The sequence below is a fragment of the Microcaecilia unicolor genome, chromosome 10 (genome assembly GCF_901765095.1).
Source record: "Microcaecilia unicolor chromosome 10, aMicUni1.1, whole genome shotgun sequence".
NCBI classification, from domain to species: Eukaryota; Metazoa; Chordata; class Amphibia; order Gymnophiona; family Siphonopidae; genus Microcaecilia; species Microcaecilia unicolor.
Window position 1 is genome coordinate 129994687 of NC_044040.1, and position 27538 is coordinate 130022224.

The following is a 27538-nucleotide window of genomic DNA, read 5'->3' on the forward strand; positions in this document are numbered from 1 at the left end:
GTTAATATACAATGCTACCCCTCCACCAGTCCGGTCCACCCTATCACTACGATATACTTTGTACCCCGGTATGACAGTGTCCCACTGGTTATCCTCCTTCCACCTGGTCTCAGTAATGCCTATTATATCCAATTTTTCATTTAGTGCAATATATACCAACTCTCCCATCTTATTTGTTAGACTCCTAGCATTTACATATAGACATTTCAAAGTATGTTTGTTGTTCCTATTTGCATGATGCTTAGTACTGGACACTACTGATTTTGCCATCTTTTGTCTGATCTTTAGTTGTATTTAAGGGCACCTGGCCTACCACGGTCTGTTGCGCAACCTCACTATCCAGAAACCCTATCTTCCCTGTTTGCAAGGTATCTTTGCAAGATACCTTATCCCGAACCATGTGCTTTTGAGCGACTGTCGGCCTTCCCCCCATTTCTAGTTTACTGTGTATTTTTTTATTTAAATTTGTTTATTAAATTTATTATACAAGTTAACATCCACTTGCAAAGGAAAAACAGATGCAACCCTGCTAAAATTACATAGCAGTAATATACATCACTATCCAATTATGTGGTTAGAGGGGGGCGACAGGAATTTAAGTGGAGAAACTAACCTCAATATTTAAAATAAATCGGCTTAACCTGGAACCATAACTATTATTCTTTAGTTGGTAAAGTTGTTTCTATATTATGTTTACTTAGGTTCTTCAAGTCCAAGAATGTCCGTAGCTGTGATGGGTCATAAAACACATATTTAGTTCCTTGAAAATTGATCCTACACTTACATGGATATGCTAACATATATGTCACCCCTAAGGCTCTGGTCTCATTTCTTTAGTCCAAAAATGTTTCCTCCTCTCTTGCGTTGCTTTCGCAACGTCAGGGTAAACCCAAACATTTTGTCCATGAAACAATTTTGATGAATTTTTAAAATAAAGCTTCAAGACCTGATTTAAATCTTGTTCAAAAACAAATTGAACAATTAAAGTACCACGATTAGTTATTTCAACATCCGATTCTTCTAAGAATGCAGTTAAATTCTGAGGCTCCTGCTTTTCTCCCCCCATTTCTAGTTTAAAAGCTGCTCTATCTCCTTTTTAAATGCCGATGCCAGCAGCCTGGTCCCACCCTGGTTAAGGTGGAGCCCATCCTTTCGGAATAGGCTCCCCCTTCCCCAGAATGTTGCCCAGTTCCTAACAAATCTAAAACCCTCCTCCCTGCACCATTGTCTCATCCACGCATTGAGACTCCGGAGCTCTGCCTGTCTTTTGGGCCCTGCGCGTGGAACAGGTAGCATTTCAGAAAATGCTACCCTAGAGGATCTGGATTTGAGCTTTCTACCTAAGAGCCTAAATTTAGCTTCCAGAACCTCTCTCCCACATTTTCCTATGTCATTGGTACTCACATGTACCAAGACAGCCGACTCCTCCCCAGCACTATCTAAAATCCTATCTAGGTGACGCGTGAGGTCTGCCACCTTCGCACCAGGCAGGCAAGTCACCAGGTGATCCTCACGTCCACCAGCCACCCATCTATCTATATGCCTAATGATCGAATCACCAACTACAACAGCTGTCCTAACCTTTCCCTCCTGGGCAGCACTTGGAGACATATCCTCGGTGCAAGAGGATAGTACATCCCCTGGTAGGCAGGTCCTGGCTACAGGAGTACTTCCTACTTCATCATGGTGATGCTCTCCTTCTAGGAGACCTCCCTCCTCCAGGGTAGCACAGGGGCTACCAGACTGGAGGTGGGACTTCTCTACAACATCCCTGTAGGTCTCCTCTATGTACCTCTCTGTCTCCCTCAGCTCCACCAAGTCTGCTACTCTAGCCTCAAGAGAACGGACACGTTCTCTAAGAGCTAGGAGCTCTTTGCATCGGGCATACACATGTGACATCTCACCAACTGGGAGATAATCATACATGTGACACTCAATGCAAAAGACTGGATAGCACCCCTCTCGCTGCTGGACTGCTGACTCCATCTTAGTGTTTGAGTTTTTCAATAATTTAAAACTTGCTACAGTATTAAGGATATTAGCCTAATATAAAAGTGTCTTTTAGTTTATATAGTATATTGTGTGATTTATTTAGTGTTTCCTTCTTAGATGGTAAAGAAATGTATTTAAAACTCTGTAAGAGCACTCCTTGCTTGTTACCCTAATTAAAATAACTGACTATAAATGAAGAGTTGTCCTAGGGGAGGGTGGGTGTTGGGGAGGGTGGTGGGAATGCTAAATTTGATCCTGCAGTGGCTGTTAGATTCTATCTGTTAATGCTGTGGTACAAAGCTTTTAAAACTAAGTGGAAAAGACTATGGAGATTAGTTGTTAAAAATTTGCTTTTTATATTTTTATTTTTGCCTAACACTAACCTACAATTCCTCCTTTAAACCCCAATCTTTAAGTTCCCAAAGCACAAAGCAAAGTAGCGTTCACTTACCAGAGAAATGTCCTCTTCTCTCAGAACGTCTCAGAAAGGGGAAGGAGAAGTTAGATTGTATTATGTTACAGGAGACAAGGGTGAAAATGGTATAGGGAATGAATAGGGCGAAAAAGGAATGGAAATGGGTAACATCAGTATGGACGATAGCTAGAGAGGAATATAGGGGAGTAACAGTGTTGTTTAAAACCCAGAAGGTAGAAGTAGAGAGACTAGTAGAATTGGGAATAGGGATGTGTATTGTAGTAGATGTACAAATAAGGGGAAGAAGGGTCAGGGTCAGCAATACTTATGGGCCACAAAGGAAAAAAGAAAGGAGAGATTTGGTGAAGAAAATTAGACCGTATTTATATATGGGAAGACAATTAGTGTGTGTATGGGGGGGGGGGGGGGGGAGATTTCAATATGATAGGGAAGGAATAGGAGAGTGGGGCAAAGGCAAGAAATGTGGGATATGATGGGAAATATTTGGAGAAAGTGATTGAGGAGGCGGGTTTGAAAGATGTAGGAGAGGGGGGAGGGGAAAGGAATTATACATTCAGAAGGTGAAATTGTCAGAGTAGGATAGACAGAATTATGGTGAAGAAGGAAGAGGGTTGTGGGAAAATAAGGAGAAAGGAAGTGGACTTTTTGGATCATTGTATGTTATGGGTGGAAGTGGGGAGAACGGATGGAGGTGAGGAAGGGAGGGGAATATGGAGGATGAAGTTGGAATGGATGGAGGGAGAGCAGGAAAGAGAAGACTAGGGGGTTTTGGGAAGATCAGTTAATGATAAAGGAAGGACATGAGTCATGGGCGAGATGGTGGGAAGAAGTAATATGGAGAATTAGAAGGTATGTACAATGGAAGGAAGGAAGAAGAGAGCGAATACAAGGTTAGAGATGGGCTTAAAGAAGAGGAGAGATAGGTTAGTGGAATTGGGGAAAGATGAAGAAGAGATTGAGGAGGTACAACGTCAGATAGAGAAGGTTCAATATAATAGGTGGGAATCATTAAAGTATGAAAGGGATTGTGGAGTAATGATTTCCCCAGACTTATTTGAGAGTTTTAGGGTGAGGGGACGGGAAGAAGAATGGGTGCAGTGAAGGATGGGAAAGGAGAGAGAAGGGAAACAAGGGAGGGAATAAAGGAGATAGTGGAGGAATTTTATGGGAAATATTTTGATAGGAGAGAGGAAGGGGGGAGGGAAAGATGGGGAGGAGGAGAATGAGGAGTGGACAGAGGAGGAAGTTTGGGAAGCGATAAGAGGAATGAGGAAAAAGAAAACGCCGGGACCTGACTGGTTGATAGCAGAATTTTATCAAGTTTTTGAGAAGGAGGGAACACCAGTATTGGTAAAGGTTTTTTGGGAGAGTGATGGGATGGGGAAGTTGCCACGTTCCATGGCAGAAGCGGTATTAATCCTAATAAGTAAAGGAAAGGGTCGGGAGGATTTGAGGAATTGGAGACCGATTTCACTGCTAAATGTGGATCGCAAAATTTTAGCCAGTATGATAGTAACGAAAATGACGAAGGTAATGAGGAAGGTACTTTGTAGGGCACAAGAAGGGGGGTGGGAGGAAGAGGAGCAATAGAGGCAGGTTTGACCTTGAGAGAAGCTAAAGAAGCAGGGAGGTGGATGTCAGAAGTTGAAACAAAAGTTATTGCGTTAGATCAGGAGACGGCATATGATAGAATGCAGAGAGAATATGTGTGGGAGGTAATGAGGAAGTATGGGATATCAAGAAGATGGATATCAAGAGTAAAAAGCTTGTATGAAGGAGCAGTGTGCTTTCTGTTTGGTGAATGGGTGGAGAGGGAAAAGGGTGGAAGTACGAACTGGAATAAGGCAGGGATGTCCACTAAGTTCATTGTTATATGTGTTGGCGATTGACCCTTTTGTACAGAGATTAGAGAGGGGACGATAGGGAGGGACAGAGGGTTTGAGGGGAGTGAAGTTAGGGGAGAGAGGAGGGAGAGTTCGAGTGGTGGCTTATATAGATGATTTGACAGTAATAGTGCAAGGGAAGAAAGAAGAAGGATGGTTGGAGGAAGAAATAGGGAAGTACTCAGAAGCCACCAGGGCAAGGATAAATTGGGGAAAATGCCATGTATTGCAGCTAGGGGGCAGAAGGAAAGTAGAAGGGGAAGGGGTTGTCAGACCCAGAACAAGAGGTGAAGATTTTGGGGGTGGTGTTTGGGACAGAGGGGTACGGAGAAAGGAATTGGGAAAGGGTAGAAAGGAAGGCAGTAGAAATGGCAGAGAGGTGGAAAGGTTGGAAAGTGACATATAGGGAAAAAGTACGATTAATTAAGACCTATCTGGTGCCTCTCTTTGGGTGGATAGCACAAGTATATACAGTGGTGGAAATAAGTATTTGATCCCTTGCTGATTTTGTAAGTTTGCCCACTGACAAAGACATGAGCAGCCCATAATTGAAGGGTAGGTTATTGGTAACAGTGAGAGATAGCACATCACAAATTAAATCCGGAAAATCACATTGTGGAAAGTATATGAATTTATTTGCATTCTGCAGAGGGAAATAAGTATTTAATCCCTCTGGCAAACAAGACCTAATACTTGGTGGCAAAAGCCTTGTTGGCAAGCACAGCGGTCAGACGTCTTCTGTAGTTGATGATGAGAGGTTTGCACACATGTCAGGAGGAATTTTGGTCCACTCCTCTTTGCAGATCATCTCTAAATCATTAAGAGTTCTGGGCTGTCGCTTGGCAACTCGCAGCTTCAGCTCCCTCCATAAGTTTTCAATGGGATTAAGGTCTGGTGACTGGCTAGGCCACTCCATGACCCTAATGTGCTTCTTCCTGAGCCACTCCTTTGTTGCCTTGGCTGTATGTTTTGGGTCATTGTCGTGCTGGAAGACCCAGCCACGACCCATTTTTAAGGCCCTGGCGGAGGGAAGGAGGTTGTCACTCAGAATTGTACGGTACATGGCCCCATCCATTCTCCCATTGATGCGGTGAAGTAGTCCTGTGCCCTTAGCAGAGAAACACCCCCAAAACATAACATTTCCACCTCCATGCTTGACAGTGGGGACGGTGTTCTTTGGGTCATAGGCAGCATTTCTCTTCCTCCAAACACGGCGAGTTGAGTTCATGCCAAAGAGCTCAATTTTTGTCTCATCTGACCACAGCACCTTCTCCCGATCACTCTCGGCATCATCCAGGTGTTCACTGGCAAACTTCAGACGGGCCGTCACATGTGCCTTCCGGAGCAGGGGGACCTTGCGGGCACTGCAGGATTGCAATCCGTTATGTCGTAATGTGTTACCAATGGTTTTCGTGGTGACAGTGGTCCCAGCTGCCTTGAGATCATTGACAAGTTCCCCCCTTGTAGTTGTAGGCTGATTTCTAACCTTCCTCATGATCAAGGATACCCCACGAGGTGAGATTTTGCGTGGAGCCCCAGATCTTTGTCGATTGACAGTCATTTTGTACTTCTTCCATTTTCTTACTATGGCACCAACAGTTGTCTCCTTCTCGCCCAGCGTCTTACTGATGGTTTTGTAGCCCATTCCAGCCTTGTGCAGGTGTATGATCTTGTCCCTGACATTCTTAGACAGCTCCTTGCTCTTGGCCATTTTGTAGAGGCTAGAGTCTGACTGATTCACTGAGTCTGTGGACAGGTGTCTTTCATACAGGTGACCATTGCCGACAGCTGTCTGTCATGCAGGTAACGAGTTGATTTGGAGCATCTACCTGGTCTGTAGGGGCCAGATCGCTTACTGGTTGGTGGGGGATCAAATACTTATTTCCCTCTGCAGAATGCAAATAAATTCATATACTTTCCACAATGTGATTTTCCGGATTTAATTTGTGATGTGCTATCTCTCACTGTTACCAATAACCTACCCTTCAATTATGGGCTGCTCATGTCTTTGTCAGTGGGCAAACTTACAAAATCAGCAAGGGATCAAATACTTATTTCCACCACTGTATGTTACCGGAGAGTTTCTATACAAGAATTTCAGGTTTGTTTTTTCGGGCTTTGTGGGGGAATAGAATGAACCCAGTGAAAATGGATGTAGTATGTAGGGAGAGGGAGAAAGGGGGCGTAGGGATGATAAACTCAATTTTATAGTTTACAGGGATGTTTTTGCAGGTAAATTTAGGAGGAATGGTGAGGGAGGAGAAACCGGGATGGGCGTGGAGTATGCAGGAGGGGGGACAAGGGCTTTGGGAGAAATGGGTGGAGTGGCCTAGTGGTTAGAGTAGTGGACTTTGGTCCTGGGGAACTGGGTTCGATTCCCACTGCAGGCACAGGCAGCTCCTTGTGACTCTGGGCAAGTCACTTAACCCTCCATTGCCCCAGGTACAAATAAGTACCTAAGCCGCATTGAGCCTGCCATGAGTGGGAAAGTGCGGGGTACAAATAAAAAAGAAAGAGGGAAGGGAGAGAAGAGAAAAAGGAATGGGGAAAGGGGAAAGGCAAGAGTACCAGAGTCTGGCTGAGAAGGTGGTGAGGAAGTGGAATGTAACAGTTAAGGAGATCATGGAAGGGAGAAGAGGAAGATGCATGGAAAGAGTAAGGGAACAGGTATACCCGGGAATGTTGAGTTTGAAAAATTGCACGTCGCAGGTGATGGAACAGGGTTTGAAAGCACTAAATTCGGGAAGGGTGCCAAGGAAATATGAGGAAATTGCTTGGCTGGCGTTTCATCAAAGATTATTTGTGAGGGTGAATGTAAGGTGGAGGAGTAGAGTAGAGAGGGACTGTCCAAGGAAGGGATGTGAGGGGAAAGAGGAGACAGAGGAACATTTGAATGTCCTTTCACCAAGGAAGTAGGAAGCAGGGTAGTAGGGAGATTGGGGGTGGGGGGGATGGAGAAACAGAAATATCAAGAGTGGGCATATGGGGGGGGGGGGGGGGAGGAAGGAAGAAACTGGAAAGGGTAACAAGATATATCATAGGGATTATCTGGTTGGAATGTCTGTGGGCTGCCAGGTGTCAATTGCACATGTTTCAAGTGGACATGGAGGCTGAGCAGGTGGCATGGCAAGTAGTGAGGACTGTGCAGCAAGTGGCTATGTGGGAAAAGATGAAGGTGGAGAGGAACGTATGGGAAGCAAGGTGGAGAGGGGTACGATTGAAGCCACCGTGAAGAATTATGGAAGAGTGGTAGGGAGGGAATGGACCCAGAGGGAAAGAGAGGGGTGGAGGGAATGGTTGGGGATGGGGGTTTGGAACATAGTGTTGAAGGGTTGGGGTAGTATGGATGGACTGGTGTTGCATGGGGAGATTTAGAAGAGTGGAAGAAGAATGGTGAGAAGATAATGTTGGATTTGGTTGGGGGGTTTTGTTGTGGGAAATGTTTAGGAGTGGGGAAATGTTTATGAGAAGGAATATTTAGGGGGGGATTGATTTTGTACTATATTATGGTTGCAAGTTTTCTAATAAAATTATTATCCAGCTCCAATAGAGTATATTAAAGTTGCTGCAGTTAAAAAGCTCGTAGTTGGATCTTGGGATTGAGCTGGCGGTCCGCTGTGAGGTGAGCTACCGCCTGTCCCAGCCCCTGCCTCTCGACGCCTCCCTGATGCTCTTGACTGAGTGTCCCGGGGGTCCGAAGCATTTACTTTGAACACTCTAAAGCAGGCTGGTCGCCTGAATACTTCAGCTAGGAATAATGGAATAGGACTCCAGTTCTATTTTGTTGGTTTTCGGAACTGGGGCCATAATTAAGAGGGATGGCTGGAGGTATTTGTATTGTGCCGCGAGAGGTGAAATTCTTGGACTGGCGCAAGACGAACCAAAGCGAAAGCATTTGCCAAGAATGTTTTCATTAATCAAGAACGAAAGTCGGAGGTTCGAAGATGATCAGATACTGTCGTAGTTCCGACCATAAACGATGCCGACTAGCGATCCGGCGGCATTATTCCAATATATACATACACACATACATATATATATATATAATCTGACTATGGAAACCAAAACCAATAATTATATAACAAATACATTTTAATACATAAGTACAGTATTTATGTACTTTTCCTTGGTCACCTCCACTGTCCTGTTTGTTTCAAATGAATGCACATACCTACTAACTACTGATTGGACCACATCAATTATGGTAATTTCTATTAGGATATACCTTAAATCAGGCCTCAACAAATTTTCACAAAATTTAGAAGCCAGCCCCAAAACTTAGAAGCCAGCAGCGGACATCTCTCTTGCTTCTCCCTCCCTATCATTCCAACATTGTCCCCAGTGAAGTTGTGTGTGTGTGTGGGGGGGGGGGGGGGGGGGGGGGGGGGGATCCCCTTCCAGATCAGCAATAGCTCTTTTAGAAACTGGCTTACTAAGGGTTCTTTCCCTATTTTGTGTCTGTGGGCAAAAAAAAAAAAACTTTAGTAAATCAGTTTCTTACAGTGCCTCTGCAAATCACTGGGAAAAGCCAAGTAGTTTCCCCTTCCTCAGCCTTCATCCAGACTCTCTCTCTCAACCCCTCTCAGCCTTAACCCACTTTCTTTTTCAACCCTCCAAGCCTTCACCCACTCTCCTTCTCAAACCCTCCTAAGCCTTCACCCATTCTCTTTCTCTTTCAACCCCACCTTCAGCCTTCACCCACTCTCTCTCTCAACCCCCCCCCCCCCCAGCCTTCATCCACTCTTTTTCTCTCTGCTACCTATCCCCCTCACCTCACAGACTGCCTTTCAGAGGAAACAGCATGCTTCCTAGCACCCACTGCGATTCAGCTCTTGTCTAAACTTGAGCCGCACAGTACAGGAAGTTAGGATGATCTTGCAGTTTTAAGTCTTGTGAGACTCCCGAGCTTGCTGCACTGTGCAGCTCAAACTTACATAGAGAGCCGAATTGCAGAGCAAAAGCATAGCAGATGCCGAGTAGTGTTATAACCCCCCCCCCCCCCCCAAAAAAAACACAAAAATCCCGGGTGTCAGTGTGCAATTTCTAGGTGCCGTGGAGGGGCATAATCGAAAGGGGGTGCCCATCACTAAGGACGGCGCCGCGAAAGTGCGGGGCAACACGCATTATCGAAACAAGATGGGCGTCCATCTTTCGCTTCGATAATACGGTCGGGTACGGCCAAATCTCAACATTTAGGTCGACCTTAGAGATGGCCGCCTCGGTTTTCGCCTATTATGGAAACCGAGGACGGCCATCTCAAAAACAGCCAAATCCAAGCCCTTTGGTCATGGGAGGAGCCAGCATTCATAGTGCACTGGTCTCTCTCACATGCTAGGACACCAACCGGGCACCCTAGGGGGCACTGCAGTGAACTTCAGAAATTGCTTCCAGGTGCACAGCTCCCTTACATTGTGTGCTGAGCCCCCCAACCCCCCCAAAACCCACTCCCCACAACTGTGCATCACTACCATAGCCCTTAGGGATGGGGGGCACCTAGATGTGGGTACAGTGGGTTTGTGGTGGGTTTTGGAGGGCTCCTATTTACCACCACAAGTATAACAGGTAGGGGGGGGATGGGCCTGGGTCCGCCTGCCTGAAGTGCACTGCAGTACCCACTAAAATTGCTCCAGGGACCTGCATACTGCTGTCATGGAGCTGGGTATGATATTTGAGGCTGGCATAGAGGCTGGAAAAAATATTTAGGGTGGGAGGGGGTTACTGACCACTGGGGGAGTAAGGGGAGATCATCCCCGATTCCCTGCAGTGGTCATCTGATTATTTAGGGCACATTTTTGAGGCTTGGTTGTAAAAAAAAAGGACCAAGTAAAGTCAGCCAAATGTTCGTCAGGGACGCCCTTCTTTTTTCCATTATTAGCCGGGGACGCCCATGTGTAAGCACGCCCCCAGTCCCGCCTTCGCTATGCTTCCGACACATCCCCGTGAACTTTGGTCGTCCCCACGACGGAAAGCAGTTGAGGATGCCCAAAATCGGCTTTCGATTATGCTGATTTTGGCGACCCTGGGAGAAGGATGCCCATCTCCCGATTTGTGTCGAAAGATGGGCGCCCTTCTCTTTCGAAAATAAGCTTGTTGGTCTCATTGCTTAAAATTTATAGCACTTTATGGCACTCATTTTTGAAGCAGATGTTCATCTCAAAATGGGCAAAAAAATGTCCAAATCGTGATTTTCAAAAGGAAGACTTTGGATAGTTTACAATTGCAGTGTGTCCAAATAGCAAGGGGACGTGTTAGAGGCATGTTTTAGGCAGTACTAGGGGGGCCCAAAATTAGGATGTCTTTCAGTGATAGTGGACCGGGAAGAAATGTCCAAGGGAAAAAGAAGGATGTTTTTATCTAGACCTATTTTAACCATGTCCAGGGTTCAAAGAGGTGCCCTGATTGAGCAGCTGACAACTGGAGGGATGGAGGTATGATTCCTCTTTAATCTCCCAGTGGTTACTGACTCCCTCTCATCCCTCTAAGAAGTGGAAGTGACAGTAATTATCCTTATGTGTCCTTCTGTCTGTCCTTCCCTTATCCTTTTTGGTCCTGTCTGTTTGTCCTGATTTAGTTTGAGCAGGGACTGTCTTCTTCATGTTCAATTGTAAAGCGCTACGTACGACTGGTAGCGCTATAGAAGTGATTTATAGTAGTAGTAGTAAATACCAGGCTCTGTGGCATTTTCAAGTATTATGGCCATTCCTAATAGAACAGTAAGAAAGTTTAAGAAGTAGCCTAGTGGTTAGTACAGTGGACTTTGAACAAGGGGACCCAGGTGTAACTCCCACTTTAACTCTTATTTCTGTATAAATATGTGAGCCCTCCTGAAACATAGAAATACTTACTGTACATGAATTTATAAGACACCTGCAAATGTGATGGCTATTGTAGTGGTGAACCATTAGGTACAATAGGCTTTTATCTGTGCCTGGGGGGCTCAGAATAACAAAAAATGGAATTAAGGTGGGATTTGTACCTGAATCTCATTGTTTAAAATCCACTGTACCGACCATTAGGCTGCCCTCTGCTCTGCAGCAGTGTCTGTGTGGCCAATTTGTACAAATGATGCCAGACAGACATTTTTGTGCTTGTGTTTTAGCATTCATATTTTGGATGTTTCATTTTGGCAAACGGCTGTTCATTTTGGATGCTTTCAGTGCAAGAACGTCTTTCTCATGTATTTTGAACAGAAAATCCCAACGTTTTTCCTGTTTGAAAATGGCTGTGAGATAGATGTTATAAGCATGATGTCCTGATTCCGACTTAGACGTTCTTTCGCAAATGATCCTCCATGTGTACTGATGTATAAACATACACAAGAAATAGAGTTTACATCTTGACTCTAAATCACCTGTCTTCCAGCAGTGATGTCCACATCTCGTCATGGTTTGCCTGCCTCACTAGAGTTTCTCCTTGGATCTCTAATCTCTGTGTCAACTCCTCTGCTGTACACTGCAGATCATTAAACTGTGCCTCCAGCATATGCACCCTGTGTTCCAACCTGTGTAGCAATGAATGTCTTGTGTGAAATACTTTCATATTTTCTCTATAAAATTATTCCCATGCAACGTTATGTCCTAGGGGAGGAGAATGTGCAGACTCTATTATTTTTTATACCTTTGTACCAGTCTACTCAGAGCTAAGAAAGGTTTGTGAAATTACTAGGGACAGGGGCGTATCCAGACATCTAGGTGGGGGGACCAGAACCCAAGGTGAGGGGGCCAGAGCCCAAGGTAAGGGGGCACATTTTGGTTGCCACCTTCCCTCCGCCACTGTTCCCCCACTGCTTCCCACTCACTGCGCTGTTCATCTTGGCTGGTGAGGGTCCCCAACCCCCACCAGCTGAAGACTTCATCCAGCGCTGGTCTCTGGTACTGCCACATTGCCTGCCCTGCTCTCTCTTCCCCTCATGTCCGGCACGCTCTTTTTAGTGAAACTGAGCTGCTCAATTTCACTAAAAGGAGCATGCCTGACGTGAGAGGAAGAGAGAGCAGGGCAGGCAATGTGCAGACCAGCGCTGGATGAAGTTTTCAGCTGTCGGGGATTAGGGAACCCCACCAACCAACCAGGAGCCCAGAGCAAATTTGGGGGGGCCCCAGGCTCCCATGGCCCCACGTAGCTACGCCACTGACTAGGATGGTCTATATTTTACCACAATTTATTCTCAACCATTATAAGACCCTAATGAAACCCTGAAGAGAGAAAAATAACCTTATGAAATAAATAATGTGAACTCATGTTGGGATGAACAAAAAAAATGGGACAATGAGGGCACTTTCAGTTTGTGTACCTTTAAATAAACCAAATGACTGAAGGGCCAATTTGTTGACAAGACATAGCTATCGCTAGCACAGACCCATGTGCGCATGCATTCAGTATACTTGCCCATGTTAGCACACATTTTCCCCTGAATTCTATATATGATGCTCAGAATTGAGCGTGCAATTTAATTGAATGAGCCAATTAACACTGATAATTGGGCAATGATCAATTAAACGACTTTCGCATAAACACCAAATAAGTTTTTCATGCCTTAAAGCTTAGCCTCTGCATTCTTATTCACACTCAGTGGCAATGGATTTACATAGAATCCTACAACATTGGTTAACACACTTACATATACTGACTTGTGTTATACTACACTTTACCTTAACCTTTGAAACTTTTTATTATATTCCAGTGATAATTAATCCAAGACAGTATATAAACCACTCGTCTAATAGACTTTCACATAACATCTACATTAGATTTGCAATGTGTGACTCATGTAGGCTCTAATTTATCACCTTCTATTAATCACATTAATAGAAATAGAATCGAATTGTTCAAAACGTTTTTACAAAGGAGTCAATTAGTTAAAATTCCAACATCAAAAATACATTCTTATCTACCTATGCCTGCTGGATATATATAAATGCTGCTCTGTCATAAATAAAACTGAAGTAATGAGACTGGATAGAAGAGGCTCAATTTGGCATAACTCTCATTGTTGAAACCTGGCTTCAAATTTATTTATTTTTGTACATTTGTACCAGTGGCGTAGCCAAGGGTAGGCTGGGTGGGCCCATGCCCACCCACTTTGGGTTCAGGCCCACCCAGTAGCAGCATACCTATGATGTGGCTGCCAGGGATCCCCAAGCCCCACCAGACAAAAACTCCCAACAAGTGTCCCTCCTGCATACTTTGTAAGTAGCAGATCTTCGCCTGCAGTGAGCAGTGACATACATACTGCTTGCACTGGCCCCACAGCCTTCCCTCAGATGTATATCTGCCTAGGCGGAAACAGGAAGTTGCATCAGAAGGAAGGGTGTGGGGCCAACATGAGCAGTGTGCATTAGTTGCTGCTCGCTGCTGGTGAAAATCTGCTATTTAAAAGGTATATGGGAGAGGGGGGAGTTTGAGAGACCACTATGGCATGCAAGTGAGAGAAGGAGAGACCAATCACGTGTGGGAAGGGACGAGGTTCTTTTGCCCACCATCTTGGGCCCAGGCCCACCCAAATTTGGTGTCTGGCTATTGCCCCTGATTTGTACCCCACGCTTTCCCACTCATGGCAGGCTCAATGCAGCTTACATATTGTATACAGGTACTTATTTGTACCTGGGGCAGTGGAGGGTTAAGTGCCCAGAGTCACAAGGAACTGCCTGTGCCTGAAGTGGGAATCAAACTCAGTTCCTCAGTTCCCCGGGACCAAAGTCCACCACCCTAACCACTAGGCCACTCCTCCACTCCAAAATGATGGATGATCCAGCAACTCGAACTAAGAAAAGGAGAGGAGGCATAGCCATCATCTACAAGTCATTCTTTGATGTAAAATATACAAAAATTGCAAACTCCCCCGACTAGAAATTGCAACCTCCTCCATAAAGATTCATCCTTATCAAAGCCAATTCAAATATTATTCGTATATCAGCTCCCTGGAAGTTGGGACAAGTGGAAGCAGTGTTCAATGAGTTCATTGCAACTGCTTGTGTCAATAATGATGATATTTGTTGATTGGAGATGTTAACCTTCACCTTGACAATCCTAATAATCATAATACCAAACAATTTTTTGACTTTCTTTAATTGTGACAATTCTCAATCTTCTCATGTCAAAGGTCATCAACTGGATATATTAGCAACCGAATTGGAGACTAATTTAATTTTTTCATGTTTAATCCACAATGGTTACCGATTCCTTGGTTGGATGATAGCTGCCTCACATTTACATTAAATTGGACTGGAAGCTACATTTAATCTCAAAACAAGAAATAATTCTCAAATCTTTCAAACCAGAAGTAAAATTGACCCTGTAAACTTATAATTTTTGGTCAAAATAGCAATTTAGGCAACTATGTTCCTCTCCTCCTACCATTGACTTTATAAAAAATGGAAAGGCACCTGTAGCATAGTTCTAGACAAGATAGCACAGATCAAAACCAAATCCAGATCTAATCCAATTTATCTCCTTGGTACAATGTAGATCTCTTAGAAATGAAATGAAAATGCATAAGATATGAAAGAATTTGGTCCAAAACTAAACTAATAATTGGATAAAATGGAAACAGCTCCTAAGAGAATACAAACATATAATTTCCAAAGCTAAAATTACTTATTACTCTAAATTTATAGGTGTGAAACAACAATTAACCCTAGAAACTATATGCTTTAGTTCATTCATGCTGAATACTCAACAGATAACCTCCATAAGGAATCTGTCCTTCAGTGGACCAATTGGTCTATTATTTTGAACAGAAAATAACTAAAATAAAACAATAATTGAAAAACCTTTCCATCTCATTAGAGCAATACCTTAATTCACAAAATCAGTCACCCTTTTGCTCATCTATGGATAGAATTTGGTTGACATTTCAACCTATCACATCAAACCAAGTCAATCATTTCCTTTGCAAATATACCAAAATCACAATGCTAGCTTGACTCCTGTCCTAATTATCTCTTGAAACCAGCACCTAAGGTTTTAATTGATCACTTACATTCATGCCAGCAGGAGGTAGTCATAGTAAACAGTCCACCTCAATTCTCCCTGTTCTATGAAATTTGAACTGGGCAATTTGGATTCACTTCTTCCCTGCACACTCTCTAGGGCTTTAAAATCGCTGCAGTTTTGCTGACTGAACTCACAGCTGTTTCCTGTCACTCCTGATTCCATAGGGGGAGCGGTTGCGTCAGCAAGAGGTGGCCATAGTAACCAGCCCACCTCTGAGGTGTTGCACCTTAGGAGGTGAGCCTAAGGGGCACATCTTTTATTGCGTCCCTTTGTGCAGTGCTTTATCGGCATTTGGAGGCTTTTCATCATTGTTATTTCTCTATATTCCCACCCTTTAGGCCTGTTATTATTCTAGCTGAATAATAAAATCACAACTGCCTCTTTTTAAATTTTGTTTTCATTATGCTTATCACATATTTGCTTTTGCACAGACGAGTGCTTGTTTAAAATTAAGAGTCCTGCTATGTTGTTTAATTTCTTTTCTCATTCTGTCTAGACACTTAATTCATTCTACTAATAGGTTTGGTTCCTATTTTGCTATCCCAGTGATACATTCTACAAGATATTATTATCCTAATTGGTTACCAACGTATCACCAAAATAATCCCTCTGGTTTTGTTCCTATTTGAATCACAACGATCTGAACATTGTGCCTTCTACTCAACATCATACTAAAAAAGGCTCCAAAACCTTTTGTAATAAATGTCATTCGATTAAAGTCCCACTGTCAATCAACTTTACTTATTCTTATTTTTCTCTGTCTGTAGGTTATGTCAATGCTCGATCGGTTGTTAACAAAGTTGAAATGAATAAAGATTGGATAACTGATGCTCAATTTTATTTTGTTATAATCTTCGAAATTTGGCTACAGACAAAAGATGATCCTATTATTCTTGATGTATGCCCATCCAGTTATTCCGTTCTTCATTTTTCTAGAGCTAAAAAAAAAGGGGAGGTGGTTTAGCTATCATCTATAAATCTTTATTTGAGGTAAAAACTCTCTCTGAATTCCAATCTCCTAATCTGGAAATTGTTACTTGTTCTGTATCTTGCGATTCTTTATTTAAACCTATCTGCCTTCTAATGTTATATTGTCCTCCTAATTATTGGAACTTAGTTGAGGCTGATCTTACTGAATTCATCTCCAATGCATATATTAATAATGATAATATCATTATGGTTGGAGATGTTAATTTACATCTTGAAAACATTACCAACCAATACACCAAGAATTTCCTAGAATTCCTTAATGTTTGGCAATTTTCACTTTTCTATGGAATGTCTTCTCATGTTAAAGGTCATCAATTAGATATATTAGCAATGGAATTTTACAGACCCAACTACTTTTTTTAATCTTAGATTTTCATTGGACCCCAATACCTTGATCATAATACAGTGGCCTCTTTTTAAAATTGCACTAGAAGGAAACTAAATTGTCATTCAAATCCTGAAATTTGTTACATTCCTTTAAAACTAGAGGTAAAATTAATCTTTTAACATTCTGGTCCAATGAGTCATTCAGTTTATTACTTACCTCAAACCCTTCCCTGAATTTCATTCAGCAGTGGAATGATACTTGTAAAGCAGTCCTTGATGTTATTGCACCTATGACTGTCAAATCTTGTCCGAAAGATTGTCTCCAAGGTTCAGTGATGATCTTTTACAAATGAAATGTAAATGCAGGAGACAGGAGAGAATTTGGGCTAAGGACAAACCCACTAAACAATGGATCGCTTGGAAAAGGCTTTTGAAAATCTACAAAGGTATGATCTCCAAAGCGAAAACCTTCTACTATTCCAAATTCATTGGTGATACAGTAGTCAACCCAAGGAAACTTTATTAATTAATTGTTTATTGACACTCAACTAATAACCAATTCAACCAATCCCACACCTACTGCCAACCACTTGGCTACTTATTTTAAACAGAAAATAGCTAAAATCAGACTAGAACTTAACAATACCCCTTCATCTATAGACTATTTCCTTTATTTACACGATCCTTTGCTGCCTCATTCTGAAGCAGATAGAATCTGGTCCATTTTTCATCCAATCACTACTGATCAGATCAATCATGCATTATGCAAATACGCAAATTCACACTGTTTGCTTCATATGTGCCCTACTTATCTCCTCAAGTCAGCTCCTGATTTATTCTTACATTTTGCACTCAAATCTTACTTTGATGTTGCCTCAAGGTTTCTTTGCCTCTGACAATGGCAATATCGTATCATCTAATTTCATTATATAATCCATGTTCAATATATGATATCAATTGTTTGTTTCCCCCTTGTTTACCTGATTGTTCATTATATCATCTATGTTCTATATATATTGCCAATTGTATCTGTACTCTGAAATGGCATAAGTCATGACGGAAAATTGTAAGCCACATTGAGCCTGCAAATAGGTGGGAAAATGTGGGATACAAATGCAACAAATAAATAAATAAATAAAATATTATTTTGACTCCTATACCTAAAAATACACAAACTAGCCTAAGCATAGTTTCCAACTATAGACCAGTAGCCTCAATTCCTCTTCTTGTTAAAGTAATGGACTTGTCATGTGCCAATTTATGGAGCATCTCCAGCTTCATGCCATTTTTTAATAGTTCACAATCTGGTTTTAGTCCCCTTTACAGTACCGAAACTGTGCTTACCACCCTCTTAGCTAACTTTAGGAGAGAATTAAGTTTTGGCAACAAAATATTGATACTTCAGTTTGATCTATCCAGTGCCTTTGATACTGTTGATCATTCTTTTAAATATTCTTGACTATTACAGAATCTGTGGAATTGTCCTGAAATGGTTTTCTGGCTTCTTAAGATCTAGGTGGTATCAAGTCAAACAATCAGTTGTAATTTCTTCCACTTGGTCTCCTAGCCATGGGTTCCCCTCTTTCTCCCATCTTGTTTAACATTATGATGATACCTCTTGGTCATGTTTTAGAAAAACATGTTTTTTTAACATACATATATGCTGATGATGTCACCATTTATATCCCATTCTCTACGGAATTACTTGACATAACTCACATGATTAGTCTAGGGATAAAAATTATAGAATCAATAATTTCAAACTAAAACTTAACATGGATAAAACCAAGTTTCTAATTATAACTAATCCTCACCATCCTATGAATCTTAGTAACTTTACTATTAAGAACAAAACCTATTCCCTTGAGTCATCAATGTAAATCTTGGGAGTCACAATAGATCGTTTCTAAGTTGACCTCAAGTGTCTTTCACTCACTTTGGAAGCTGAAGAGATTGAGGCCATTTTTCTCTAAATCTGTTTTTTGTACTTTGGTTCAATCCCTTGTCCTCATCAAATTCGACTATGCTGGACTTAAAGATGGTCTTCTCAAAAATGACAAAGCTTAAAATGCTGCTGCTCATCTTATATGTAGATCTCTTCGTTTCACCAAAGCCACTCCTCTTTTATATGAGCTACTTTGGTTAACAATAACAGATAGAATATCTTTCAAATTATGCATTTTCATTCACTGAATCCTGTTTAGTCAAGCCTCATCATATATGAATAATCTTATTGAATTACCCCCTTGTAATGCTGTTTCATCTTCTAGAGAATATCTTGTTTTATATTTCCCTATCTGTAAGAATGTGATATATAAACAATTCACTCTGCTAATTTCTTCTATCAAGGCACCAAAATTAGGAATTCTCTTCCTAAATCAATCAAGTTTACAGACAATTACCTAACTTTTAGAAGTCTTCTAAAAACAGATTTCTTCAGTCTGGCCTTTCTGATTACAAAGAACTCTATTTGAATTTTACCCATACCCTTTTCTTAATCTCGTTTCCCATCTAATCCTGCCTAATTATGTTCTCACCTATCCACCCTTAATTGTTTGTCTTTGACATAAATAAATAACCAGGGATTTAGACTATTTGTTACACTTATACCCCGCGCTTTCCCACTCAGAGCAGGTTCAGTGTGGCTTACATAGTGGTAGGTTACAAAAGTGTAGTAGAGAGAACGAATATTATAGTGCATGTGAGATGAACAGGCGAAGGGGTAGTATTGGCGGGAGAGAGGCGGGGGATAGAGTGGAATTAACAGGGGATGGGGTATGAGGTAGATGTGGGATAGGTAGGGCGAGGATAAGGGCATTAATAGAGGACGAGGTCTAAGATAATATAGGTTGTTGTCTGATCTGTTGTTGTGTGGGAGGGCCCCTAGGCTAAGTTGGTTACTTACTGCACATACATAGTAACATAGTAGATGACGGCAGAAAAAACCTGCACGGTCTATCCAGTCTGCCCAAGAAGATAAATTCATATGTGCTACTTTTTTATTTGTACTGTCCTCTTCAGGGCACAGACTGTATAAGTCTGGCCAGCCCTATCCCCGCCTCCCAACCACCAACCCCGCCTCCCACCACGAGCTCTGGCACAGACTGTATAAGTCTGCCCAGCACTATCCTCGCCTCCCAACTACCAGTCCCGCCTCCCACCACCAGCTCTGGCACAGACCGTATAAGTCTGCCCAGCACTATCCCTGCCTCCCACCACCGGCTCTGGCACAGACCGTATAAGTCTGCCTAGCACTAGTCCCGCCTCCCAACCACCAGCTCTGCCACCCATTCTAGGTTAAGCTCCTGAGGATCCCTTCCTTCTGCACAGGATGTATTAATTTGCTTCTTGAAGTTATTGTAATTTGTGTTATATTCTGTATACTATTATGTTTTATTCACTTTACTGTTTGTTTGTAAGCCATATTGAACTTAAGTCTATTTCAGGCTAATGTGGGGTATAAGTGTCATGAATAAATAAGTAAATAACTTTAATGTTATCTCAACGTGTCATGACTAAATAAATAAATAAGCTTGGAGGGGGAGGACTTAGTGATCAGTTCTTAGTTAGAATGTGTGAGGGGAACAGTGTATGGTGGGGGAGGGAGGCAGGCACTTGGGGAGGGGGGAGGTGGATTGGTTTGCAGGGGTAAGGTTCTGGATTTTGATGGGGTGTGCTTTGGTGTTATTTTGGGTTAGAAGTGGGTGTGTTACTTTTGAGACGAGCTCCGGGGTGGTATGGGGAATGTCGGTTTGGCAGTGGAGGGGTGGCCCAAGGGCTGCGGGGCGCCTCTCACATTTAGGGTGCGAGATAAATATTTGTTCAAGGGGATGATGCACAATATGGGATCCTGGGATCACTTAGATTAGTTTTGTGGAATGTGTGTGTGTGTGTGTGTGTTTGGGCGTTCCTCACTGATTAAACGGTCAAAGGTTCTACAGGTCCTAAAGCATCATAAGGTTGATGTGGCCTTTTTGCAAGAGACACATCTTACATCAGCAGAACACGTCAAATTCCAGAAGGGATGAGTGGGACAGTTGGTGGAAGCTCCGGCGGTGCAGAGGAAAGCGGGGGGGGGGGGGGTCATGATTCCTTTTCGTAAGGGGTTGCAGACATTGATTAAGTCAATTAAGCAAAGTCCAGATTGCAGATTGAGTTAGTAGAAGTTAAGTTAGAGGGCCAGCTTTTGGTCCTATGTAACGTGTATGCCCCTAATATTTTTGACCGGAATTTTTTCTGAAAAAGACCTGAAGAAAGTGGTTTATGATGCATGAGGCAGATGGCTGGCTCACGCCTGCTGCAGCTCCCAGAGGCCTTTGAAAGATGATGGTTGCCAAGAAAGCTAGGGTCGTGGTCACGTGCACATGGGCCTCGATGATCAAAAGTAAACGCTGGTGCTAGAGGCCACTAGCACCCGACTTGCACCCACATTTACTAAGGGCTGATGATCAGAGGGCTCTGGCGTGAGCACGCAGGGAATACTGCAGAGCTCATTTAAATTACATTTAAATGAGCTCTCTGGTATTCCACCTATATGATCAGAGCACTACACTCTGATTCTACGGGCCAAATGGCGCCTTAACACTATGCCAGTTTGGAGCTGAGGGTTAAGGCTTGTTCTCCGCTGCTAGGTAGCCTGGGCTGTCACCGTCAGCCTGGACTGTTACTGTCACAGTGCTTACTGGGGTGTCAGTCCGGTTGTGGGACGTGTGATGCTGCGTGCTGGGCTGAATGCCGGATGCATGCTGCTTCCCGTCGGGTTGGGCGTGGGACACATGGCTCTCATTCCTCCTTTCTCTGATATGGCTGGCTTTCCCTCCGCTGGCGGCCATGGTTCTTTTCCTTGTCAGGGCGGGGTTCATGGCTCTGCCTCCCCCCCCCCCCCCCCCCCGACACCATCATTTTTAGCCCGGTTCAGTTCTGTCTCCAGAGCCTCAGCTACAACTTTGGTTGAAGTACAGGTGTATTTGTATTTGCTGTACTTTTGCTCTGCCCAAACCCTGAGCCTGAACCTGACTGACTTCTGATAGCCGCCTGCCTGAACCTGTAGCCTGAACCTGATTCTGGCTTCTGATAGCTGCCTGCATGAACCTGTAAGCCTGAACTAGAGAGCTGCATGGGAATGGGGATAGCAGGATTCCTGAGGATACCATGGGAATCCCATGGGGATCCCCTCCAGGACCACGGGGGGGGGGGGGGGGGTGGACCAAGGTCCACGGGGATGCCGCAGGGATGGACCTAGGTCCTGCAGGGTTCCCACGGAGCAGAATGGAATAGAACGGAGCAAAGGGGAAACAGAGACTACCCTGTCTTCAACTCCCTCCCTCCCTCCATTCACCTCTCTTCCAGCCCAGGATGGTCTCCCCACACATACCTTGTATCACCCTGGTGGTCTAGTGGCTTGCTTTGGGGCAGGAAAGTTCCCCATGTTTTCCTGCCTGCTGACCCTGATTCTTTCACCGGCACCACCACTTGTTTAAGATGGCTGCCGAGACTTCAAGCAGCAGTCTCGTAAGGCTGCCGATTGAACTCTCGGCAGCCATTTTAAACAAGAGACCGCGGAGAGAGCAGGGCCGGTGTTAGCAATTGCGAGGCCCTGTGCAGACCAGTTCAGTGGGCTCCCCCTAGTCCCACCTAGCCACACCCCCACCTAGCTCCACCTCTTGTTGACAAGATATGTTTTAAACATTTTCTTTTATTTCAAATAAAGACAAATCAAGCAAAACTAATTCAAACATGTAAAATGCTATAATAGGAAACCTTTGGGTTTAAAAAGCAAAACCATGTGCATGTAAGAACTGGATAAATGAATTAAAACGAATTTCCTTAATATGTAATACTTGGTAGTAATAATGAAACAGTGATTGAATATTCAGATAGCAAGCAGCCTGAGCCAACAGATTTATTTTACATTGAACACAATTAACTTTGTATGAACTTGGCTGCTAATACTGTGTTGAACTGGATAATGTTGGCACATTTAGCCACATTCTTTTACCAGCCATAGTGCATATAAACAGTAATCAATGAAAATATTACACCATTACAGGAGAAGAAAAATAACTTTTTTATTTCATTATAAATAATTTTTGTAAGCTATTACAGCCCCAGAATAGCCAAAATGGCACAAACCAAACTAGCATACAGACTCTGCATGCAGCACAATACCAGAAAAATAGGAAGAAACACATTGGTATACATTGCAAAATAAGATAGCAGATGTAAATTCTCAAATTGGACATATTACAAACACTAAAATGAAAATAAAACGATTATTTTCTACCTTTGTTGTCTTTGTTTTTCTGATCATGTCCCAGTCTCTGATTCTGCTGCTCTCTATCTGCTCCCTTAACTCCACTTCCAGGGCTTCCTTTCAATTTATTTCTTACTTTCCTCCTTTCTTCTTCATTTCTTGCCCTACATCCATAGGTAAAAGCTGGGTCCTCCACGGACTTGACTGGAGGAGGTATAGTGTGGATCAAATTTTTGCCTATTTTCTCCAGCCATGTGCAGTTTTTCTCCTCTTTTCCCTTTCCCTCATCTCCATCAGAATGCATCTCCTTCCTTTTTCTTCCCGCCCCTCCATCCATATGCATCTCTTTCCTCTTTCTTCCCTCTCCTCCACCCATGTCCAGCACTTCTCCTCTCTCTCTCCTCCATGTTCATCTCACTTCATCTCACGTCCTTTCTTTTCCCTCCCCTCCATCTGTGTCCAGAATTTCTCCCCTCTCCCCTGTGCATCTCCCCCTCTATCTTCCCTCCCCTCCATTCATGTCCAGCATTTCTCCTCTCCCCCTCACCTCCATCCATGTGCATCTACTTACTCTGTCTTTCCTCCCCTCCATCCATGTCCAGCATTTCTCCTCTCTCCTTTCCCCTCCATTTGTGTGTATCTCCTTCCTCTGTCTTCCCTGCCCTCCACTCCATGTCCAGCATTTCTCATCTCACCCCTCCCTCCATCCATGTGCATCTCCGTCCTGTCTTCCCTCACCTCCATCCATGTCCAGCATTTTTCCTGCTCTCCCCCCTTCATCCATCCATGTCCAGCAACTCTCCTCTCTCCCCTGCCCTCCCCTCCTATTCATGTCCAGCGATTCTCCTTTGCCCCGTCTTCCCCTCCCATCCACATCCAGTGATTCTCCTCTGTCCCCTGCCCTCCCATCCATGTCCAGCGATTCTCCCCTCCATGTCCAGTGACTTGCCCCAGCCCCCAACTTATCCCACTTTTCAGTTCCAACCGCAGTCCCACCTGCCCGCCCTCAGCATTCCCACAGCCCTCCTTTCCTTCCAGCTGCCTGTGTTTAAAAACTCACAGTGGCTCCAGCGAAAACAACAGGCTTGCCTTTACCTTCCCTTCTCTCTCTGTGTCCCGCCTTTGCAGAAACAGGAAATTGCATCAGAGAAAGGTGGGACACAGAGAGAAGGGAAGGTAGAGGCGATCCTTGTGTTTTTGCTGCAGCCGCTGCAAGTTTTTAAATGCAGGCGGCTGGAAGGAAAGGAGGACTGTCGGAAAGCTGAGAGCGGGCAGGTGAGGATCAAATGGCGGAATGGGAGGAAGTGCCGTGGGGCCCTTGGAGGCACGGGTCCCTGTGCAACCGCTCCTGTCGGCCCTGGGAGAGAGGATCAGTGGCAGTGGGCAGGAAAGCATGGGGACCTTTCCTGCCCAGAAGCAAGCCACTAGACCACTAGGGTGATGCGAGGTATGTGTGGAGAGAACATCCAGGGCTGGAAGGGATGGGAGGGAGTTGAAGACAGGGCAGTCTCTGTTTCCCCTTCCTTGCGCAGCCATTATCGCCATACACCCAAACCAAAGCAAACAACCCTATGATCTGCTGCACCCACATTGTTCTTTATTGTTGGTAGCATTTTTACTTAATGTCACTTATATTTTCAAACATACTGACTTGTGTAGCATACGGATATACACAGAGGAAGTATAATAATGAAATAATTTTTCATAGGTAGAGTAAAAATTTGTTTATAAATTATAATCAGTGTGTCATTTGGAGGAGCTGTTTAAAAGGGCACCCTAACACTGTTACATTCATGCAGAGATTTTTTTCTCTCCTGGTAATTGGCCATTAAAACAGATATCATGTTATGAGAATCAGGTGCTCAACATTCAGACTTTCTATTTATCCATGTATTTACTTATTTATAATGTTTATATCCCAAATTAAGCATGAATTAGGTTGAAACCTGGGAGCATTTAAAATCTTTTTTTCCTGTGCCTACATTAAAAGAAAAAGATACCATGTGGGAATTTGCTCCTTTTGTTTTGTGGATTGCAGTGGTATATTATAAAAACGCATTTGCATTTTTTATTACTACTATTTCACAGAGAGATATCGAATAATGAGAAGGGTTTGCTTCATGCAGAAGTTCTGTCCAATGTCAGTCTAAATGTGCCAACATTGTCCAGTTCAGCACAGTATTAGCCCCAAGTTTATACAAAGTTAATTATGTTCAGTGGAAAATAAATTTGTTGCCTCAGGTTGCTTGCTATGTGAATATTCTCTCACTGTTTCATTACATAAGTACATAAGCATCACCATGCTGAGACAGACCAAGGGTCCATCAAGCCCAGCATCCTGTTACCAACAGCGGCCAAAAGAACAAGCAATTTGTCCCGCCCATCCTAGAAATACTGTATTCCCTTGTCCATTCAATAACATTCTATGGCTTTTTCCTCCAGGAAGCCGTCCAACCCTTTTTTGAAGTCCGCTAAGTTAATCGCCTTAACCACCTTTTCCGGCAGTGAATTCCAGAGTTTAACTACGTGTTGAGTGAAGAAAGATTTCCTATGATTCATTTTAAATTTATCACACTGCAGCTTCATCGCATGCCCCCTTGTCCTAGTATTTTTGGAAAGCGTAAACAGACGCTCCACATCGACCCGTTCCATTCCACTCATTATCTTATAGACCTCTATCATATCTCCCCTCAGCCGCCTTTTCTCCAAGCTGAAGAGCCCCAGCCTCTTCAGCCTATCCTGATAGGGAAGCCGTCCCATCCCCTGTATCATCTTTGTCGACCTTCTCTGTACCTTTTCCAATTCCACTATGTCTTTTTTGAGGTGCGGTAACCAGAATCGAACACAATACTCGAGGTGCGGTCGCACCATGGAGCGATACAATGGCAGAATAATATCCTTATTTTTGTTTTCCATCCCTTTCCTAATGATACCCAACATTCTATTTGCTTTCCTAGCCGCAGCAGCACATTAAGCAACAACGACACCTAGATCCCTTTCTCGGTCCATGACTCCCAACGCTGAACCTTGCATGACGTAATTATAGTTTGGGTTCCTCTTTCCCACATGCATCACTTTGCACTTGTTCACATTAAACGTCATCTGCCATTTAGACGCCCAATCTCCCAGTCTCGTAAGGTCCTCTTGTAGTTTTTCACAATCTTCCCGCGATTTGACTACTTTGAATAACTTTGTGTCATCGGCAAATTTGTTTACCTCACTAGTTACCCTCATCTCTAGGTCATTTATGAATATGTTAAAAAGCAGATGTCCCAGCACCGATCCCTGAGGGACCCCGCTAACTACCCTTTTCCATTGCGAATATTGACCTTTTAGTTCTACTCTCTGTTTCCTATCTTTCAACCAGTTTTTAATTCACAGTAAGACACTACCTCCGATCCCATGTCCCTCTAATATCCTCTGTAGTCTTTCATGAGGGACCTTATCAAACGCTTTCTGAAAATCTAGATACACAATATCAACCGGCTCACCTCTGTCCACATGTTTGTTTACCCCTTCAAAGAAATGCAGCAGATTGGTGAGGCAAGACTTCCCTTCACTAAATCCATGTTGACTTTGTCCCATTAGTCCATGCTTTTGAACATGCTCTGTAATTTTGTTCTTAGTCTGTACCATTTTGTCCGGCACCGGCGTCAAACTCACCAGTCTATAATTTCCCGGGTCTCCTCTGGAACCTTTTTTTAAATATCAGCGTTACATTGGTCACCCTCCAATCTTCTGGAACCACGCTCGATTTTAAGGATAAATTACAAATCAATAACAGTAGCTCATTTTCAGTCCTATCAGTACCCTAGGGTGAATACTACCGGTCCAGGAGATTTGCTACTCTTCAGTTTGCAGAACTGCTCCATTACGTCTTCCAGATTTACAGATATTTCAATACGTTTTTCCGACTCTTCAGCTACGAATACCCTGTCCGGCACCGGTATCCCACCCAAATCTTCCTCAGTGAAGACCGAAGCAAAGAACTCATTTAGTTTTTCTGCTATTTCTTTATCTTCCTTGATCGCCCCTTTTACACCTCAGTCATCCAGAGGGCCAACTGATTCTTTTGCCGGTTTCCTGCTTTTATCAGCGCTTTGTATCTGACTTGACATTCCTTATGCCACTTCTTATTTTCCTCATTCGGTTCCTTCTTCCATTTTCTGAAGGATTCCTTTTTAGCTCCAATAGCCTCCTTTACCTCACTTTTTAACCATGTCGGCTGTCGTTTGGTTTTCCGTCCTCCTTTTCTGATATGTGGAATATGTTTGGCCTGGGCCTCCAGGATGGTGTTTTTGAATAGCATTCACGTCTCTTGTAGGTTTGTTACCCTCTCATTCGCTCCTGTAAGTTTTTTTTTTTACCATTTTCCTCATTTTATCATAGCTTCCTTTTTTAAAGTTAAATGCTAACATATTTGACTTCCCATGTTTACCTTTTTGAAAGCAAATTTCAAAGGCGATCATGTTATGATCACTGTTGTCAAGCAGCCCCTGGACCGCTACCTCCCGGACTAGATCTTGCGCTCCACAAATGACAGTCTAGAATTTTTCCTTCTCTTGTCGGCTCCTGTACCAGCTATGCCATAAAGCTGTCCTTTATTTCATCAAGGAAGTTTACCTCCCTAGCGTGCCCTGATGTTACATTAACCCAGTCTATATG

The 27538-nt window shown here is 43.3% G+C and overlaps 1 protein-coding gene across 5 annotated transcripts in view; it reads right to left on the bottom strand.

The window, feature by feature from the left end:
- The window catches only part of SMCO1 (single-pass membrane protein with coiled-coil domains 1), a 271293-nt gene that overhangs the window by 105288 nt on the left and 138467 nt on the right, over positions 1-27538 (bottom strand). For all 5 annotated transcript variants that reach the window (XM_030217081.1, XM_030217083.1, XM_030217082.1 and 2 more), the window contains exon 3: positions 11663-11812. In XM_030217081.1, the coding sequence (XP_030072941.1) occupies positions 11663-11812 (150 nt within the window). The remainder of the gene's footprint in view (positions 1-11662; positions 11813-27538) is intronic.